Below are 19,274 nucleotides of genomic sequence, written 5' to 3'. Positions count from 1 at the left end.
ATATAAACCTAACGGCCGTAAGGATCTACAGCTGAGCGCATCTGCAATCCTTGTGACCGGATTCATAACTACAGTCCGTGGTTACTCCCTTGATGACACCATATCCCAGTGTATTGCACAAGGCGATGTGAGGACAAGACCACAACCATGACGTCTCAAGCTCCACGCGTCGCGACAGCGCAACCCGATCTGTCCAGTGCGTACTGTGGCGCGTGCGATGATTACATAACAAGTGCCCAGACTGATACTGGACCAAAGAGGGCGATTTCGTTGGAGTCAATGTGCTGGGTTTCAGGGACACTGAGAAGGATTTGAGGGGAGGGATCGATTGACAGGTTAAGTTCCGGGATCGCGCTAGCCAGATACGCTAAAGACTATCACGCATTGGTGTTAGCGAAACCGCGCAACATTGCACCTTCGAAATCGACACAAGAAACACATCTCGTGGTGAACACCGTTCAACATTTTTATACGTCGTCTTGTTTCGAGTAGCATTGAAACCAAACTTGCGCGTCTGAGATGATCTTAAGCACGTCTGTATGGTTCGTAGTAAATGATTGCTAGCAGGCCATGGTTGACGCTACCTTGGGCCTGAGCTTAACCCCCTTACTTCCATTCTCCAGCGTCGTCATTCATCCACGCATCACCTGTCTATTCTTGATTCCTTCATTTTGACTTCCACGTTCAACCTCTGCAACGTGATAGGGACCGACGCCGCCCAGTTCTCCAGACAGATAAGACGCGCGCCTACAAAAACAAAATGTCGACATCCTCAAATCAAATCTTAGCAGCCTCTGACCTTCAGACCGAAGTGGTTACTGCACTGCTGGATTTCTACAACTTCCTCGCTCGACTGCCATGGCTTGAGCCATCCGACATCTTAGAGCCTCCAGCGCAAGGCTGGCCTAACATCACCAGCGATAACTTTGCACCACTGCACAAGAACGGCACAGTGATCGAATTGCTCAAGCGTCTACCATATCTTCGTATGGACGGCCCATCTGAGAGAAACACGTTAGCTTGGTCGACATATCCATGTGATTACCGACGTGACTATTTTCAGAAAGTAGAGCCTGGCATCGATTGCTGGGAGATACCGGACACAAGTGAACGCGACTATGATTTTCCGGAATGGGTTGTTGCTCTCACGTATGGGAAAGTACACGGGCAATACATCATGCTCGACACTACAGATGGTATTTACGATCAGACCTTAGCCGAAGCCTGCTTCCATGCGGTTTTATCGATGACTGATCATGTTTTTGTTCTACAATTAGGAACGGCGATGAGGTACCAAGTGCAAACTCTTCATGACCCAGTGTTCGGAGCCGATGACCCTCGAGCCTGGCGCAATGAATGCTCAAACCCTGGAAGCACTGCGCGTCTCAGCGATATACTCAATGAATGGAAGAATGATTATGCGCAGCTGCATTTGATCGGCCAGACCAATGGTAGGGGACCAGTGCATGCTGATAGTTCTGGCGAGGAGTACAAGGTTCGGATAGACTTCCGTCCTTCTCGATGAATAGCAGGTTGGCTTACTATCTTCTCTCTAGGAACTGCACGCACTGATGCTGAGTCATGGCTGGCCAGATGAACTTGATCGTGAGAGCTGTAGGAATGCTATGCTAAAGCGAGATGAAGAGAGGTTAGAGCAACGCTCTAGTGAGCTCAAGAACCAACAACTAGCTTAGGACACGTGGCTGCGGTATTGAAACAATTTGCTGGTTACTCTATGATAAGTTCCTTCTCGTATCTTTACCCATCTAACCTTACCCTATCACTTCTGTCCTTACAACTCGCCATCTATCCACAAATAGTCCGCCTACCAGGCACATGCATACCCCGTTTGCGTGTCGTTGAACATGTTTCGCGATGACACAGGGCAGATGTATGTGATGCTTATCGGTTCGACTAGCAAATAGTCTCCGATCCTCACATCTTCGCGTTATGTACCCTTTGGCATGTGCAGTGCCTCTTTGTCGATGGCTCGCCGTTGTCGTGACGGATGAACATGGCACTTTGCTCCGCGGGCCCCTCCGCTAGGAAGCGGTCCATCGGATTCATGTTGCTTGCGTACGTGTTGGAGGTCGAGGACAAGACGCCGATATGGTATGGGCAGAGTGTGACGGTATCGGATGACCTCTGTTGAGGAGAGTTGGTAGCACCACTATGTATTGGTCAGTAGGATAAGGCAGTGTGGTTGTCAACGGCGAGGGTCGACTCACAACGGAACTTGTTGCTGAGGCATGTTGTATGGAGAAATTGAGACTGCGATGTTGAGAGAGAAAGAGATACAGGCTTGAAAGTGTCAGAGATGATGGGATGCCTATAGAGGAGAGGTGGAAGAAGTAGATGTTTTATACATTTCGAGGTCGGGAGGGAGATGCGTATCAAGGACAGGTCAGACTCTCAGTCCTGGAGCAAGTCTTGATGAAGGCCCGAGTATTCGTTCTGCATTGAGAATGACATGGGTCAGTATGTGTTAACATGCTCCTGTCAGGTTGACGGGTGTCTCGCATTATATTCCCGCTGTCTAGATACGGTAAGAGTCTAATGTTGCTCGAAATGCATTGGTCTGTCGACTTTTGTTCATCTTGGTAGACCTCCCCTGCAGGGAAGCCACAGGATGTTGGGTCTGGGTATGTACAGAGCATGACAGGGGTGGACTCTGGGCCGACATGGAAGGCGCGATGGTCACCCACACTGTCTCATACCCTGGAGTCGACCATTGGACAGACAACTTTCGTCTTGCTTGGCATATGGGAGGCGCGCAGGGATTGTAAGGTCCGTGGTGGATACTAAGCTTTCACAAGCTCCGCCTTGATCGATATGTATCCCTGCGACTGTAGTAAATACATCTTTCACCATCTTGTCAGAAATATGGAAAGGCTGTATTCAAAGCGGATACCTAGTGGTATCCGCCATTCAGAAGGCGAATGATGGCGATGCTTCTTTCCCAGCTCATGGTGCCCTTGGTTGAGCAATGGTAACAGAAACAGTAACAGAGAGCCTCGAAGTACTGAGCAGGCACTGATGCGAAGTGTGGCACAACGCGACGGCTGACGTCGTGTTGCGTCGCGAGGCGTTTTACGCGTCGATGGTTCAGGGCCGGTCACGCCCGCATTATGCCTATTGGCCAGTGAACTTTTGTTCGACTTGGCATGGCAGCCGATCGGCGTTGTTTCAGAACGGAGGACTCGTGGCAGGCAACAAGGCATCGATACTCCGTCAGCATGCGCAACGCCAAAACAAATTTGTGGAAGGGAACGTCGTCCTGTTGGTTGTCGAACCTTTGTTCGCCTTGGCTGTGGCACGTGTCAGAGATTCTAGACAGGGTGTCAGAATGCCATAAGAACGGGATCAGCCTGCCTGCCGCAGTGCAGCAAACTTAAGGTTCTAACAGCCTCTCTTCCCTGATCAAGAAGCGCTCCTTACTATAACGATTTTATTCTTCTTTGTACGTGACTCGAGTGTCACATTCTTACGTGTTTTGCCCCGATCAATCGGCCTGCGACGGTACCCATGCATTCTTGGGATGACGCAAAAGAGACCCTGGAGGATCTTTGGTTGGAGAAGAAATGGAAGCTTGATGATATTGTTAAAGAGTTAAGCACCAAGCACCATTTCTACAAGGTGTAAGTTAGCCATTTTCCTTTCCATTGCAAGTAAGAGAGTCTAGCAGCTGACTAGTCTTTCGTGTAGCGAGAGCCAATACAAAGCCCAATTCAAGAAATGGGGTTGGTCGAAGAACTTTCGCAAGAGCAAGATCACCACGGTTGCGAAGCATTACAAGAGTCGCGCCGCAGTCGGCAAACCCTTTACTCGAGTCTTCATTGATGGGAAGCAAGTCGAAGGTCACAAAGTAAGACGAGTAATGAAAGATCAGATTCGGGAGGCCACACGATTGATATCCCTCAATCGGAACCTCATTACGAACGTTGACGGACGTGTACTGCCATTTGGCGACAGCTTGTAAGTAATCAATGGCTGGAACTAGACGGTCGTGTCCTAACGTCGAAGCTTCCTCAAATGGAACCTACCCTACGCTGCTATGCGTCACTCATACGTACGACCGTTCGACCATTCGTCGCCTTTCGATCAGCCAACGCCGTATAGCAATATCGATGTCACCACTCCATCATCGGCTGCGTCTCCGAACAACGCACCTTCACCAACAATTCAGACCACGAAAGAGAACATGCTGATCGACAGGGCGTGTTTGTTTGCACAGGGTCATCATGAGAAGCTTTTAAAGCTTTTGAACGGACAAGAGAGAAGGTGAGAACGAAGCCGCGTTCTAATCCCCATTTAACGATATAGTAGGACCTTGTCCGACTGGCTATATCAATATTGGTTCTTTTGCTTCAAGACCGCCAAACACTGGGGCAAAGGACCAAGAATATGGACGGCGGAGCTATTGAACTTCGACCAATACCTTTCCGCTGCCCGTCCTAGTCTTCCGGGAACACCCCAGGACATGATACATCCATCCGCGTCATATAACAACGATGAACCGATGCTGCCCTCGGACCTCTGCCGGTGGTACATCCACGTGCGTCAAGCGACATATGAGGAAATACCGGAGGAAGTATATGAGCCTCCAGCGTTTGCCCAGCCTAACTCTAGCGACGAACGTACTTGGACATCATGGTCGCCAAACGAGCAGCCAGCTTCATTGCAGGCGCATCTGCGAGATGCACTTGAACACAATGATTTCAGCCCTACCCCCGCTACGAATCTTCCTGTCGCCATCCCACAAATCGCGAAAGCTGCGGATGAGGAACGCTCGAGCGAGTTGCTCGTTGAGGCTCTTGGTTTCAGCATCATGAGTCGAAACGTTGATCAGATGGTACAAATATCCCGACAGCTTCATCGAAAAGGCATCGATCCAGTATCATTGCGTCCGTTTCATCTAGCAACAAGTTTCTTGGACGGCTCTAAGACTTGTTGCGATGCAATTTTCATGCTTACAATTATGTATACTGGAGCCAAGGTCCACGCAATATACCTCAACGAGCACGGCCACACTATACTGGACAATCTGATGATCGCGATCATCAAGTCTCACACGAGTGCGAGGCCGGTAGATTTGGACGACAATCTCAGGGATGTCGAACGATTTGCTGGAGAAGAGGTAGATATTTGTGGCCGCTGGGATGCAGACTCTCCTTGCATACGCCAGCTTTACGCTCAGGGCCATACATCGATACCTCCCAGCTGGAAACACAAGTTTTGCAATACTTCAATCCAGGCAATATGTCACTGCATTGACAGAATGTTCTGGCACATGCCACAACCCCTATTGCTTCAGACACCCAGTGGATTGTACGTTCGCCGATGTTTCAGCACTGACTGTGGCAAAAAACTGCAACTGCAACCTTTGCATAGTCTAGTGATGACGGCTTATCATCTCGCCACACAAGGAAGAGATGGTGAGGACCTCTTTGGTATAATAGCATGCGCTCTCTGCCTCATCTCTCACAACTTCAACCCTTCCGTAAAAGCAGACGTTTCAGTCGCTGCGTTGTTGTCAATCGACTCATTTGTCGAGTGCGATCATGTGGAGCTAACAGCTGCCGAGCTTGCAGAGGAGATTATGGCTCTACCAGCATTCGGGATTTGGAATACCAAAATCAAAACAGGGTGGGCTGTACTGACTGGCATACTACGTCGTTGCGAGGCAGCGCATGTCGCCTGGGCCCGCAAGGAAGACCTTGACCCAGAATCGCATGATTGCATCGCCAAGCCACACTGCGAAGACGAGTTCATGGGATCAACGGAGGACGGCGAAGACGACTTCATGGGATCAACGGGGCCGCATACCATGCTAGAAGAAATGCATTATCAGGATCCTTATTCGACCTGTTTTACTGGGGAAAAAAGCATTGGTACATTGTGGTCTTCGGTTCAAGCGGAATTCTTATCGTATCGACGTCTGAACGATGGACTTGGCTGGATGTCCCAGTATTTCTCGATGGAGAGTCTGCGAGAGAAGTTGGAGAAAGGCGAACATCTAGTGGTGGGATACACTGAGCATAATCTATTAAGAGCTCACTGTGCCTGCCATAGCTTTGGATGTTATCCGCTGGCGTTGCTGTCCGACGCTATCGATCCTAATCTTGCAAACCTCGATGTTTGGGAAAGAGCAACATATGGGACATTGCTGGAAGAGTAATTGTCTACGTTAGTATCTAGGAATCTGGGATCGATCAAAGTATCAAAGGTGTCAACAACCGAAAACTTCGTTCCTGAAGACTATCTCAAGTCCTTTATGTCTCTCCAGAGTATCAGACCCATCAATGTCTTGGCCGCCGTGATACCAGTATGACAATCTTCCGGACCGTTCCCGATCCATCATCGATTATTTCAAAATCCCCTTACTCTTACAAAACTCGACTGTTGGTGGAGGAAGCGACTCCAAGGTTCCTGCCACGTCGTAAACCTTCCATGCAGACCAGAATCATCATTATAGTTCACATCGTATTTGCCAAGCAATTCTCTCATCTTCCGGCCTGCATTGGTCGACGTCTGGGTAAGGTGACTTGTCGTTGGAGAATACCCTTGCTGAAGTAGCCAAGCTGTATATTCACGAATATCCTGATCCAGCTCCGGTAGTCTGTAGTCGCTAATGGCGGACAAATCACTCCATGACGCACCACCAATGACGACGACTTCCTCTTTCCCTCTATTATCCTTGATCTCGGTCTTCAGCCTCTCAATCGCCCTGCTTTTCAGCGTGTACCAATCTCCATCGGCATATATGGGCGTCATCCAGACGTCGTAGATGCCAAGTAGACAGTATGCCATGTCTTCCGGCCGTGTTGTCTTCCGACCGTGCGTCCATTTGAAGCGTTCTTCTGCACTGAAGGTGCTCAAGGAGCTGCTGTCTCGGAGGGCTTTGACGCGAATCTTGGTGATCTGATGGATTTCCTCCTCAAGACTTCTCTTGCTACCAATGTACGTCCCCTCGCGAGAGTAAAACACAACAGACGTTGGCGCTATCAACTCTTGCAGTGTTCAACCACGTTTGAATCACTGACTGTTTTCGAATGTTATATCTTGAACAGCTTCTCCACCTGTTGTGCATGCAACATCGCTCATGTAGACGTAGCATCGAAGCGCCTGTTAGTACCAGTGGAACATTGAGTTTAGTGCATACGACAGCTCAGACTGATCTTGTTTGATGATGCAGCATGTGTCTATCCAGAAGTAACAAAGGCCTTCCTTGGCAGCCCGCTGCTGGCAGAATTGAAGCTTACGAAACCCAAGACGCGCAAGGTCGCTTTCGCGTATAGATCTGCGTTGACCATCCATCAGTTCTTGAAACGTGATCTCATCTCCGGCAGGACCCCATCTGTGTGAAAGGATGCCATAAAATGGCTTGTCATCTAGAGGCTCTGGAGAGATCTCTGAAGGGTGACTCGTAAGGCAGTAATCACCGTTATCAAGGAACTGTATGAGTCGCATGTTGAAGGTGTTGTATGCTACGGATCTTGTGGGTATATAGATGCGGGGTAGATGGATGTGTATCGCATCCAGAGTCAAAACATTCCTAGACACGTACACCTGCCCAAACCACACAACCCATACCAACCACAAAACCACATATACACACATCCACAAGCAAACCATAATTCTCAACATATAAACAATCAAAAACTGCATTCATGAAGACTACACACTGTAGGTGCATATTCGTTACCGCCCAGCTCTGGAAAAAGGGTAAGAAAGAAAACAAAACGAACAAGCAAAAACGCCCCCCGCTTCCTATGCCATCATATCTTCCCTTCCTATATAGCCCCCCCATCGTTGACCATGTCGTCAATCGTAGTGAGAAAGGAAAGGGAAAAAAGAAACGGGACGCCTTGCTTTTCTACTTCTTCTGTACTGGTCGTTCATGTCGTATGTACCAACTCTACTGCCTGTCCCTCAAGTGACGAGGAACGTATTTTCCACCAGCTGATGCTTGCGCAGGAGGTCGTTCACCCTCACCCTCACGAGGTGGTGCGCCGCCGCGAGCACCGGGAGGAACATAGCCACCGGCGTTAGCGGGGGATGCAGGCTTCCTGTCTGAACCCCATCGGTCTCCTCCACGAGCAGCCTCGTAGCGACCACCTGTAGCGGGAGATTCGGTGCGTTCGGGACGCTCAGCACGGGCAGGAGGTGCCCGACCGCTGCCGCTAGCCTCACGTTCGCGCCATCCACCCCCAGGAGCACCTCCTTGGCGGAGAGCTGGCGGGACGTATCCACTCCTCTTGGGAGCTTCGGCCTCGGGGGCGGGAGAGCTGGCTGCAGGGGCAGGTGCTGGTGATGTGCTGGCAGGGGGAGGAACCTGTCCAGCGGCCTTCATGGCCTCACGCTCACGCCAGCTGGGCTTGCCGCCAGGAAGAGTGATCTTTGGTGGGCCGGAAGCCGAAGAAGGCTCTGCAGCTGGCTCGCGAGAGAAGGTTCGGTCTGGAACAGCACGGGGAGCACCGGCACCAGCCTTCCGCCTGGCCAACGCCTCTTCCTCGCGTTGACGCTGGAGACGTGCTACTTCATCAGCAGCCCTGTGAAATGTTAGTGTATGATTGGATAAGTGCAACGGGCAATACTGACGCTCGTTCTTGCTCCCTCTTTGCCTTCAATTCGGCAATATGGGCCTTCTTCTCCTCCTCAGCCTTGGCCTTGGCCTCGGCTTCTTCCCTCTCACGCTCTTCCTCCTCACGCTGGCGACGTTCGGCCTCCTCGCGTTCCCTCTTCTCCCTGGCGATACGCTCCTTGACCTCTTTCACACGAGCAGCCTTCTTGCTCTCAAGTTCCTTCTGTGCAATCTTCTGGCGCTTCTCGAACTCAGCCTTGCGCTGTTCCTTGACGGTCTTGACGAAAGTCTGGTAAGGAGATACCAGCCTCGACAGACGATGCTTGAGCTCGACATCTGCCTTGTGCCTCTCCTCGGACTCCTTGAGTTCCTCGGCCTTGGCCTTTTCGTACGCTGCGAGATCTGCTTCCTGTTGCTTCTCATAGTCGGTCTTGAGGTGCTTGATCTCCTCCTTGCGGTAGGCTCGCTCCAAATGATCGATACGCTTACCGGCAATGCGGAGTTGTTCGCCGAGTTGGTTCTTCTCCCTCTCGAGAGCCTGAAGCTTCAAGATACGGATCCTCTGCGAGTCGAGATCGTCCAAGTCCTCGGGAAGCTCAATGTCAACCTTGGTGGTCGCCTTGAGCTCCTTGATCTGCTTCTCCATCTCCTCACGCTGAATGCGCTTCTGCTCAGCCTTAATACGCTGGTCTGCACGTTGCTTCTGCTCTTCGGCCAGGCGGCGAGCCTCCTCATCCTTGATTTGCTGCTGACGGATGAGTCTCTTGGTCTGCTCCTCGTTCTCCTTGGCCTGTTGGGCCTTGAGAGCAGCCTCCTTCTTCTGCGAGATGATGTCGCGGCGAGTGAGAATCTCCTGGTGCTCCTTCTCGGCGCCTTCCTTGGCACGTTCAAGAGCGGCCTCCTTGTTACGCTGGCGTTCGGAGTTGAACGAAGGGTCGACATATTGGCAAGTGACGAAGAGCGACTTGGCAAGACGGGTGAGCTGAGATCGTACAATCTCGGCCGGGGTGCTCTGGAGACGCTGCACAGAGCGGGACTCAGTCTCGGCGGATCCGGCACCCGATCCAGGGTGCATAGCCTTGGCCGACGAGAAGACGTCGGAGTCGAAGGTGAGCACACCAGTGGCATGGTCGGTGCGGATGGCGAGATCGCCCTTCTTGCAACCGTTCATGATGAACTTCTCAATGGTACCTGCGCTGACGTGGAAAGGCTCAGGGAACTGGGCAAGGCCGAGCACAAACTTGATCTCAACAGAGTCGTAGACTTGGGACAGCTGCTGGAAGAGGCGGGTGAGAATGACCTGCTGGAGCGGGCCAACGTACTTTTCCATACTCTCATCAGCACCGATTTGAGACAAGATGGGGGAAATCTTCTTGCAAATGGAGAGAGGATGGAAATCGACCTCAAGGATGTTGTAAAGATCGCGGATCTCTGGGCGGGCACGCTTGAGCAGACCCTTGCTGAGAGCGTCCTTGAAGAGGATAGCACGAGTAGGAGCCTGCGACATGCCGAGCAAGTTGGTGAGGCGCGAGTTCTTGTTCTTCCTCGCCTCATCAACATCAACAAGGGCACCTCGGGAGCGGGAAGTGCTGATGACTGGGATAGCAAGAGCGGAGAGGAGGACAAACGACGCAGCCTTGGTCATGTCGGCTTCGGTGACAGCGGGATTGTCCTTCTTGGGGCTCTGGCCCGATGCGACGGCCGCTGCGGACTGGCGGAGGAGGTTGTAGTACCGGCTGTATGCGGCGGCATGGAAGAGGTAGTTCTCGCTGACCAAGAAGATGCGGGTGAGCTTCTCGAAGTAGTTGGCCATCATGATGTTCTTGGCTGGGCGCTTGCTCAAGGAGAGCAGGGTGTGGATGTCCTCAACACTGCGGAAGGCCTCCTGCCACAACTCGAGTTCTACGGCCACGTTCAGCTGCTGGAAGCGGGTGTCGAGGTGGCGCTGTAGGGTGTCGGGGTCGGACAGGTTGATGGCGTGCATCTGGGAAGAGAACTTGGCGGCATTTTGCAAGTGGTTGCGGAGCAGCTCGCAGAGACGGCGGAACTCGGTCTTGCGGGCATACTTGGAGCAGAACTGGAAGGCCTGGTGGGCGGTCGACTGGTACATGAGTTCCAGACGGGCGTTGTTCTTGAAAATGTCCAGGACAGTGCGGTATGTCTCCCACAGGAACTTGAGCCATGGCGTGACGATGGCACGGTCGGTGCGGTCGCGCGATTGCTCGCCGGAGACGGTGGAAAGGAGGATGGACTCGGGCGTCTCGGTAGCCTCCAGGTCGTCGACGTTCTTGTCTTCAGAGGGCTCGAGCGAGGACTGGACCTCGTCCGCCTTGGCCTGGGCCTCTGTGACCTTTTGCTCAGCGAGTTCGATGAAGCGCTTGAAGACAGTCTACAGCGTGTTAGCCCGAGGAGTCGCCATGTTTCCCTTGATCTGCCCTACCTCGATAGTGCCGACGTTTGTGTTCTGGGCCGTGTTCTTGTACTGGTACAGACCATCCTTGGCCAGCTTGCCCTTGCGTAGGTCGACACAGAGTTCGACGAACAGGATCATGACGGGCTCGAGCGAGGCGATGGGGCTGTTGCGGGTGCGCTTCGAGGTGACATGTTCATGGAGCAGCTGGAGGGCAGCCTGTTGCTGCTCAACTCCGATGAGTTCTTGGGCACGTTTACTGGGCGGAGTTAGTGGGTTGGTTGCCTCTACGGCTTCATCGAGGCGGGGCGCACAGTGTGTTCTCCGGCTTGGAGTGCGGTGGAGGCGCCATGCTGGGCAAGTTGAAGTCGCGGATCCAACTACGCGAGTCGGATGGGCTTTATAGCAAGCAGGCGACACAGCGGAGGGCTTGATGTTGGGATGTGGGTGCACGTCTCACACGGTGATGGAATCACTGCTGCAAAAAGGTTGTGGTATTGCCTTACTAAGCGAGCGTATTCCCAGTTCCCGGCTCGTTCGCGCCCGACTCCCCGCAGATGCACGCCGACGCCAGAGGCGGCGCAGGAGACTCGGGCGGGGCGTCACATCATGTATGTAGGCGACCTCGAGCCCGACTGCTGCATTGCCAGTCGCCCTCGCGTTGCTGCGTTCCTGTTGCGTCAATTACAGGCGGCATGGAGATTGGCTGCATGTTCGGGGGAGGGGGGAGTGAGGACAAAGCGCTCGTTAAACCCAATATGGCGCTATACCACAAGCGTCGGGGCCCGACGAACTGACCCATCAAGGGGAGGGCCCTCATCTTCCAACCACCTCTCCTGCTTCGCGTGCTTCACCTGTCGCCCCATCTCAGCAATCCGTCGTCAACGCCCTCGCAGCAGCCTTGCTCTCGCGCTGATACTCGGCGGCAGGCTCACCCGGCTGGCCGTCTTCGCTCCTTACTCTCCCTTCTCCCAGCTCACCCTATCCACGCCGCACGCCCGACACGCAACACTCACGTCGCACCACGACGCATCCCCCGTAATTACACCCACCACCACCACCATCACAACAACATCACGTCCATCGCATTCCCCTAATACACCACGCGCACCATGTCCGCCATGATGGTTCAAGCCCCTTACGAGATCCGGACCGGCGGCGACGGCAAGAGCAAGAAGCAGAGCATGGCCGAGCTCAAGCTGCGACGCCTCACCGAACTCAACCAGCGCCTGCGGGAGGACCTCGAGCGCCGCAGGATACCCGTGTCCGAAGCCGCATTAGAGTACGTTTAAGACCAAGTCGCATTGATACCGCGGACAGCACGGCTAACCACGACCGGCAGTCTCATTGCATTCACGGATAAAGAGCCAAAAGACTGGATGGTACCGTCACGATGGGGAACGGTCAGTATACGTGCGCCTCTTGTTATCTGTTCGCCGCTCTAACACACCCAGATTGACAAGCGCGACGACCCCTACGCGCCACAACAAAGCAACGGCTGCTGCATCGTAATGTAAACGACGACAAAGATGCAGATGGTCATGTCCTTTACCGGCGTTGTGCGGGGCCCTTTTGACGGCAGAGTCTGTTTTCTTTTACCCTTTAGGAGGAGGTTGATTAATACCCAAGGACCCGGTGTGGCCAAGTCTCGCGCAGTAGTCCTGGGAGCGAGGCAATCGGACGGGCCATGTACTTTTCAGCAATGTGTAAATTACTCGGATACGGAGCTCGCTGCTGTTGATGTTTGCAGCGCAGCGCGCGGGGGTTTTCAGTCTTTTCTTATAGTCGGTCACGGCGGCTTTCTAGGTTCTACAATCACGAGATAAAAGCACTCTCATAATTCATTCTCCATCACTTCTTCACTTTGGACAATGACATGTTTTCTTCAATCGGTTGTCAATTCATAGACGATGGATGGCTCCAGTAAATCAGTTCCTCACTCCAACACAAACAATCGCGAGAGCCTCGATTCGAGCAGTCGAGGCGATCTGGACAGGCGGGAACTTGCTGGAAGGGGTAGGTGGCTACATGCTGCTAGGGCAAACGAGATTAACAAGGCGCATCACCATGGCGTCGCGCTCCACCGGCAAACAGCCGTAGTCAGTCGCGCTACAGCCCAATCGACCTGGCCAAAACAAAGATATTCTCCATCCAACCAGACACCTTCACGTGTGGCTGCAGGACGAAGCAATCACCGTCTGCTGTTTGCACGACCAGCTCACTGGTGCAACCATGTTGAGGTAATGTATAGTGTACCAGGATGCATGTCAATAGCGAACGAATGCGACGCAGCTGGCCTGCTCGCCTACGCCTCCCCCGGCCGAATGTATGCGGGACCGCACTATTGGCTGACTAGTTCTGATGTCTACCAAAATACCGCCCATCTTTGCCTTTTGCATCCAGCCTGTGCCTAATTCATCGCTGCACCTGCGCAGACCCTGAACCGCGGCCCAGCACTGTGAATCGAGTGAATGACGAGGATATTGCGCAGTAGCTTTTGTTGCAGCTGTACTCCAGGTTGCTGCATGCATCCCACGCGCGCGAGTCAAGTCATCTGCGAGACTCTGGTCAACACCACACGGCCAACATGACCAGCAGAATGAAGGCTGAACGTCAGGTGGGCGGGTCTGTGAATGCTCTGGCGGCACATGATAATAGGCTGAGGACGCGAGGCCAGGTTTTGCAAGCCGCAGTTGGCTGTAACCCGCGCTGAATTCGACGTGCGCGGGCGAACTGCCCCCCCAGTCTTATCAAATCACCGTGGGGGCCTACCACCCGGGCTCTTCTCGTGCAGTGCCTCGTCCTGACCCCGACGACACTCTCTTCAGTATTCAGTGGAGAGAGCGACGCCAGAGTTACTGCCAGCCATCTGCACTGTCGCCAAACGCGACTGCACCTTGGACGCGCACCAGAGAGAACACATGTAAAGAGACGCAGCAACCCGGTCCCAATTCCGCGTAGCCCCACCCGCGCCCATCTTCGCGACGGCAATTTTCTCTCTCCCCTCCGCCCGGGGTCCTGCGGCGACGATATGAACAGCTCGACGACTCAGTCCTGGAGCGCTGCCGAGCATTTTCAAATGGACCCAGCTACAGAGGACTTCGCCGGCGCTGAATTCATCGACTTCGACAATCTAGACCTGCACTTCAACATTGACGGTTACAGTCACGAAGGACCCGCCTCTAATGGCAATCAACTCGCCGATCTGACCGAGTCGCTCAATGTCCACCATCTCCAGGGCCAGTATCCCCCGCAACTTCCCCAGGACCACCGCGATGGCGCCAATGGAGGCCAGCAGGTCCAGAACTTGGGTGGTCATGGCATGTCGCAGCCCACCAACAATTTCTTCGACTATGGCATGCCCGCGTACAGCCAGGCCGGAACGCCAGCTTTCACCCAGGCCCAGGACCAAATATATCGTCCACACCAGGGCGTCCCGCCCACGCCAAATAGCATAGAGATGCATGGCGACCCCCATCGCTATCTCACGCAATTGGACCCTCACCAGTCGCTATTCGACCAGAGATACCATATGCGCAAGGACGATGCGGTATGTCGGATTTGGAAGCTACCACAAACCCCCACTGACCCATATAGACCTTTACCCCACTAGTTTCGCCCGCAGTGACGCCCCACGATGCGCGCTTCCAGATTCCCGACTTCACCGTACCAGGAGCCTACTTCAGCCCACTCACATCGCCCGCCCTGAATGCCCAGAGCCATCAGCATGCGCATCAGCAGTCGCAAAACACGACGTCTGGGAGTTCCGCTGGGCATTCGCCCATCGATGTAGATATGGACATGTTGGGTGAGCCTGCCATGGTTCCACAGGAGCAAGGACGGAGGAGTCTACGGAGTACTAACAAAAGGAACGCACCACGGGCAAATGCCAACGGCCGCGTACGACAGTCGCCCATTGTGAAACCCAACCGGCGAAAAGCAACCGTTTCCTCGCTCATCCCACCCAAGGAGGTCACCGAACTCATGCAGGAAGCGCGGTCAATACGTCCGTCCACCAACGGGTTGGATGTGCCGAGAACTCGCGAGAGCTCAGAGACGGATTCTATATCTCCCGAACCTATGCTGTCTGAGATGCGACCGCCGCCAAAGCCCAGTTCTTCAACAGCTTCTCCTGCCATGCTTGCCCAACGCAACAGCCAGAACGGCACTCCAGCCACTCCAGCATCCCTTATGCGAATACAACCCTCGCCCGACTTTAGTGGCTCGCAGGAAGCACCACCGATGCTGGAAGACCTCACCCTGCCAGAAGCTTCTCTAGATCGGCCAGGCCTGTCAAGATTGGACACAGTGATACGGAATGAGGATGGTGACACGTCCCGTGTACGGAAAACGCCCAAGTTGAATCCTCTGAGCACACCTGGAGCTTCCATGTCAGCCAGGCCTAGTCCGATGCTAGACGCTATGTCGACCCCGACAAGCCCAGCCTTCTCCATGACCAATGGCAAGAAAGACCTGAAGCCAGCGCGCAATCCCAAGAAAAGGAACAGCGTCAGCTCGAATCTTGTCAGCCCCGCTCTAAGGCCCAAGATCTCGCCCAGCATAAAGCCTCTGCTACCCGATGGTGGAAGTGGTAAGTATCTTCTTAGACCCAATTACGTTATCTAATCTGACTTCCAGCAGGTGTCACCGACAACACCCACGCCCTCCTTCTGGCATCCAAGTCAAACTACCAGAACATCCTCGATGGTACCACAGTCCCCGGCGTTGTCTATCCGACATCGCTCTCCACCAACCTCACCTCCAAACGCACGTCTCACAAGATCGCCGAGCAAGGCCGCCGAAACCGCATCAACATGGCCCTCCAAGAAATGCAAGCGCTCCTCCCCTCCCCGCAGCTCGGCGCCATTCCAGACGCCAAAAGCCCTGAGACCAATGCGCAAAACTCGAACAACTCCAAGGCAGCCAAGGTGGAAAGCGCCATAGAGTACATTAAACAGCTAAAGCAAGAAGTATCCGAGCGGGATGACTTGATCAACAAAAAAGATCAAGAGATGGATGCACTGAAGAAAGAACTCGCGGCGCTGAAGAAGACAGGGTCAGAGGTAGCGACACCCGAAGCAGCTTCTCAGCTAAAAGCTGAACCGTCTTCCAGCCCGAATACCGAGAACGAAACTTGACGAAGATTTATGGGTGATGAAAATGAGTTTTTCTTTTCTTGCTCAATTGTTCTATACCTTGATATTTGATGCTCAGGTTTTGAGCATCTTGCCTACCATCTATTCCCCACATGCTACGTTACGGAACCACTTTTTGCTTCCGTTTCAAAAACAGAAATAGCTATAGTCGACGCAATTTACCGACGTGTTCGGTTTTTGTGGCGTAGCATGAACCCGCGACGGGGCCTATGTTGCATTTATTGTAGATGCTACATTGTTTATTCGATGGTTTATCGGATTATGGGGAGTGAGGCAAGAGTGTGGTAGTAGGAGTAGTATGCATAAGAGGGGCATCCAATTGTTTGTTTGCTTACTTGCTCGCTGGTTTGCTTGCCTTTTTAGGAGGTAAGCATTATATCTCGTGTCACCTTGTTGTGGGTGGTGGATATACGAGTGTCTGTTTGGATGGTAGATGCATAGCACAACACGAACAGAGTACATTTTAGCCAGAACCGTATAGCTTATGCGGGTTCTGGGTAATCTATTGAGATGTTTTCGAATGTCTTGAAATTATTCATCAACGTCCTTTTTTTTCATCTGCTTGAGAGCTCACTCTTGAGCAACTTGGTTGTTATTGATCAGGAGGCTGATGGTTGTCTGTGTATATGAAGCCCTGGCCATGCTGATGTGCATTCAATGAGTATCCCGTCCAGCGTGCCGACGAGGCATATGCTAGACTAAAGAATTGACGTTGTCTTCTACTATTCTCTCTATGTGAGACTTCTGTTCTCCATTACCATTCTAGTTCTACAATGTCTGCGCCTACTTAATGGGACCCCTTGCGTGTCAGGACACTCATTTTCTCTTAGGCAAACATAGAAAGAGACATGTAAAGGATTAGTGAAATTCTCAGCTGGGATGAATCGAGCTAGTGTTGTTACAGAATGACTACAGTAGAATCTGCAGTCACTTGAGGCGATCCCAGACAACGTGACCAGAGTCATTTCGAGCCATTTGCCACATTCTCAGAGAGCTTTAGCAGCGGATGGATCAAACGAAGGTGGCAGATCCCTGCGCTTGTCCACCAGCGACGCATCCTTTCTGAACATCCGCCGTGTTGACGCAGCATTTGGGCATCCCTCTGTTGCGTAACAAATCTTGGTGCTACAGCATGCTGTTATACAGATCTCCGTTGGGTTGCAATCGGCGTTTACGTCACATGGCTTTTGCACACTACAACCCTGGTCGACGGCTACGTTACCGCACATATTGATGCCGTCGGAGCCTGCGATGCAGATGCAGCTGGAAGTGCCAGTACATTGGTTGACTTTGTCGCAGGTGGAGGGGTTGTTGCATGTTGGTCGAGGTGCGGCTACGGTGCAGAGTGTGGACGTCGAAGTCACCGTCACGGTATTGGTGATGGTCGGAGTTGTCATGACAGTGGTTGGGATCTACAAGAGTCAGTCGGTCGTCGAATAAGTTTGCATGCGTCAGGACTTACCGCTGTTGTCGAGACGACGGTTGTGGTCGTCGACACAAGAGTGGTAGCTGTTGTCGTGACCGTCTTCTTGATCGTAGAAGTTGGAAGATTGAGGCAGTGGCAGGCATATTCAAGGATCTCGCACGCCCACCCGAGGATGGGTGAATTGGGACAGTCACCATTGGCCCTCTTCGTTGGCATAGGGGATATGGGATCTGGGCAAATCGAGCTGGTTACAGTAGTCGTAGCCATGCTGATTTGCAGTCAGCGAAACGATACTCGATCTAAGGATCATGAACTCACGCTGTTTGGGTCTGAACCACCGTCTCCACGGGAGCAGTGAGTGTTGTTGTTCCGCCGATTCCGCCCGTGATCGTTACGACATTCAACGTCGTCTCTGTAGTCTTCGCAGTCTGGACGGCTCCTACTGTGATTGTCTGTGTAATGGGTGCGATCTTGGCTTTACACCATTTCTGGCCTAGAGGACTCAACTTTAGAAGCTGATACGCCACAAAAGCGGGGTCTTTTCGATTGCTACATTTAGGGTACGACGGCTGAGTGTTAATGTTGGTTGTAGGGACAGCCGCAGCGAGGCCGACGAAAAACACCAAAAGTGTGTTGAGAAGCATCTTAGTTCGTAGCTACTTTTGGAAGACCAGGAGGAATAGGAATTGCAGTTTCCCAGCATGTTGTCTCCAGATCCTGCTGTTATATATACTTCCTTCTATCCTACTAGTAACCAACTCCCATGCGGTTTCTTGCGCTATATCAGCCTCGTCTTCCGGACTGGAATTTCAGCTCAGCTTTATGAGCTATATCAGCCTCGTCCTCTAGACTAGAATTTCAGCTCAGCTTTATGAGCTACATCAGCCTCGTTGTTCTCTAGACTAGAACGTTAGCTCAGCCTTCTACACTAAGTCGGTCTCATCCTTCCCCTTCTGATTCTTTGCTGGGTATGCCTTACCTCTTTAGTGGCAATGACTGAGATCTACACAGAAAAATACCCAGTCCTCGCATAAAGCCCATGCAGCTCCCCCTGTCGATGTACGCCACAAAAGGATCGCTCTTACACAGCGGAAGAGATGTACCTCATTGGAGGCGTGGTGGCGCAAGTCTAGTCGTCGCGATCAGCGATTAATAACACCATTGAGGCCACTTTAAGCGCCTTTTTATCCGTTCTGTTCTCATTCCATCCAACTCCATCACCTCATACCAGTGCTTCCTCACGAACCTGTTGATGTGCACCATAGCTCTACAACTCCACAGTACCTCGGGCATACTAGACACAACACTTACCCTATAGATAAAAAAAAAGGAATAACGAAAGAAAGAGCGAACAAGACATAGACAAAGAATCATTGATTGAGATATAATCCCTAAGAGCAAAGGAACATATATTAGTCACATCGCCGCCTGCCTGCTGTCTGAGGTTCTCTAATACCTAACGGTTCGCGTCTAGAAACTCTACATTTCTCAATAGCTGCTACATGTACCGTGTGCGGGGTTGTTACATTCTAGCGATTAGTAGACTAAATAAGCTTTAGCTACGTGTACATGAGCTTAGTTTTAATACAAGGTTTCTCTAGTCAAAATAGCTGTTCTTTTGAGGTGTGCGTTTTGAGAATATTAAATACATGTATTGTTCTATAAGTTGCAAATCAACACACACACGCACGCACACAC

The 19,274-nt window shown here is 52.3% G+C and overlaps 7 protein-coding genes across 7 annotated transcripts; 4 read left to right on the top strand and 3 right to left on the bottom strand.

Annotated features, from left to right (window-relative positions):
- Positions 1-760: 760 nt before the first annotated feature.
- GT037_004247 (uncharacterized protein) lies at positions 761-1,525 on the top strand (the record flags this gene model as incomplete). The annotated part of the gene is made up of 1 exon (XM_038929294.1): positions 761-1,525. One exon carries the CDS (start codon positions 761-763, stop codon positions 1,523-1,525), a length of 765 nt encoding a protein of 254 aa, XP_038787566.1.
- A 410-nt stretch (positions 1,526-1,935) lies between these two features.
- GT037_004246 (uncharacterized protein) lies at positions 1,936-2,251 on the bottom strand (the record flags this gene model as incomplete). Its single annotated transcript, XM_038929293.1, has 2 exons — positions 1,936-2,170; positions 2,229-2,251. 2 exons carry the CDS (start codon positions 2,249-2,251, stop codon positions 1,936-1,938), a joined length of 258 nt encoding a protein of 85 aa, XP_038787565.1.
- Positions 2,252-3,525: 1,274 nt separating this feature from the next.
- On the top strand, positions 3,526-6,178 carry GT037_004245 (uncharacterized protein; the record flags this gene model as incomplete). The annotated part of the gene is made up of 4 exons (XM_038929292.1): positions 3,526-3,638; positions 3,706-3,975; positions 4,024-4,281; positions 4,327-6,178. The coding sequence occupies 4 exons, from the start codon at positions 3,526-3,528 to the stop codon at positions 6,176-6,178; spliced, it is 2,493 nt and encodes an 830-aa protein (XP_038787564.1).
- Positions 6,179-6,369: 191 nt separating this feature from the next.
- Positions 6,370-11,346, bottom strand: GT037_004244 (eukaryotic translation initiation factor 3 110 kda subunit; the record flags this gene model as incomplete). The annotated part of the gene is made up of 6 exons (XM_038929291.1): positions 6,370-7,001; positions 7,263-7,487; positions 7,996-8,552; positions 8,602-10,973; positions 11,025-11,253; positions 11,309-11,346. 6 exons carry the CDS (start codon positions 11,344-11,346, stop codon positions 6,370-6,372), a joined length of 4,053 nt encoding a protein of 1,350 aa, XP_038787563.1.
- Positions 11,347-12,106: 760 nt separating this feature from the next.
- GT037_004243 (g-protein complex gamma subunit ste18) lies at positions 12,107-12,511 on the top strand (the record flags this gene model as incomplete). The annotated part of the gene is made up of 3 exons (XM_038929290.1): positions 12,107-12,276; positions 12,337-12,397; positions 12,449-12,511. The coding sequence occupies 3 exons, from the start codon at positions 12,107-12,109 to the stop codon at positions 12,509-12,511; spliced, it is 294 nt and encodes a 97-aa protein (XP_038787562.1).
- A 1,514-nt stretch (positions 12,512-14,025) lies between these two features.
- Positions 14,026-16,132, top strand: GT037_004242 (phosphorus acquisition-controlling protein; the record flags this gene model as incomplete). The annotated part of the gene is made up of 3 exons (XM_038929289.1): positions 14,026-14,544; positions 14,592-15,585; positions 15,636-16,132. 3 exons carry the CDS (start codon positions 14,026-14,028, stop codon positions 16,130-16,132), a joined length of 2,010 nt encoding a protein of 669 aa, XP_038787561.1.
- A 1,004-nt stretch (positions 16,133-17,136) lies between these two features.
- On the bottom strand, positions 17,137-18,220 carry GT037_004241 (uncharacterized protein; the record flags this gene model as incomplete). The annotated part of the gene is made up of 3 exons (XM_038929288.1): positions 17,137-17,562; positions 17,613-17,844; positions 17,895-18,220. The coding sequence occupies 3 exons, from the start codon at positions 18,218-18,220 to the stop codon at positions 17,137-17,139; spliced, it is 984 nt and encodes a 327-aa protein (XP_038787560.1).
- Between the last annotated feature and the right edge of the window lie 1,054 nt (positions 18,221-19,274).

The sequence above is a fragment of the Alternaria burnsii genome (genome assembly GCF_013036055.1).
Source record: "Alternaria burnsii strain CBS107.38 chromosome Unknown 698, whole genome shotgun sequence".
In the NCBI taxonomy this organism is placed as follows: Eukaryota; Fungi; Ascomycota; class Dothideomycetes; order Pleosporales; family Pleosporaceae; genus Alternaria; species Alternaria burnsii.
Note: the sequence above shows the minus strand (reverse complement) of the source record. Positions and strands in the feature narration are given on the sequence as shown.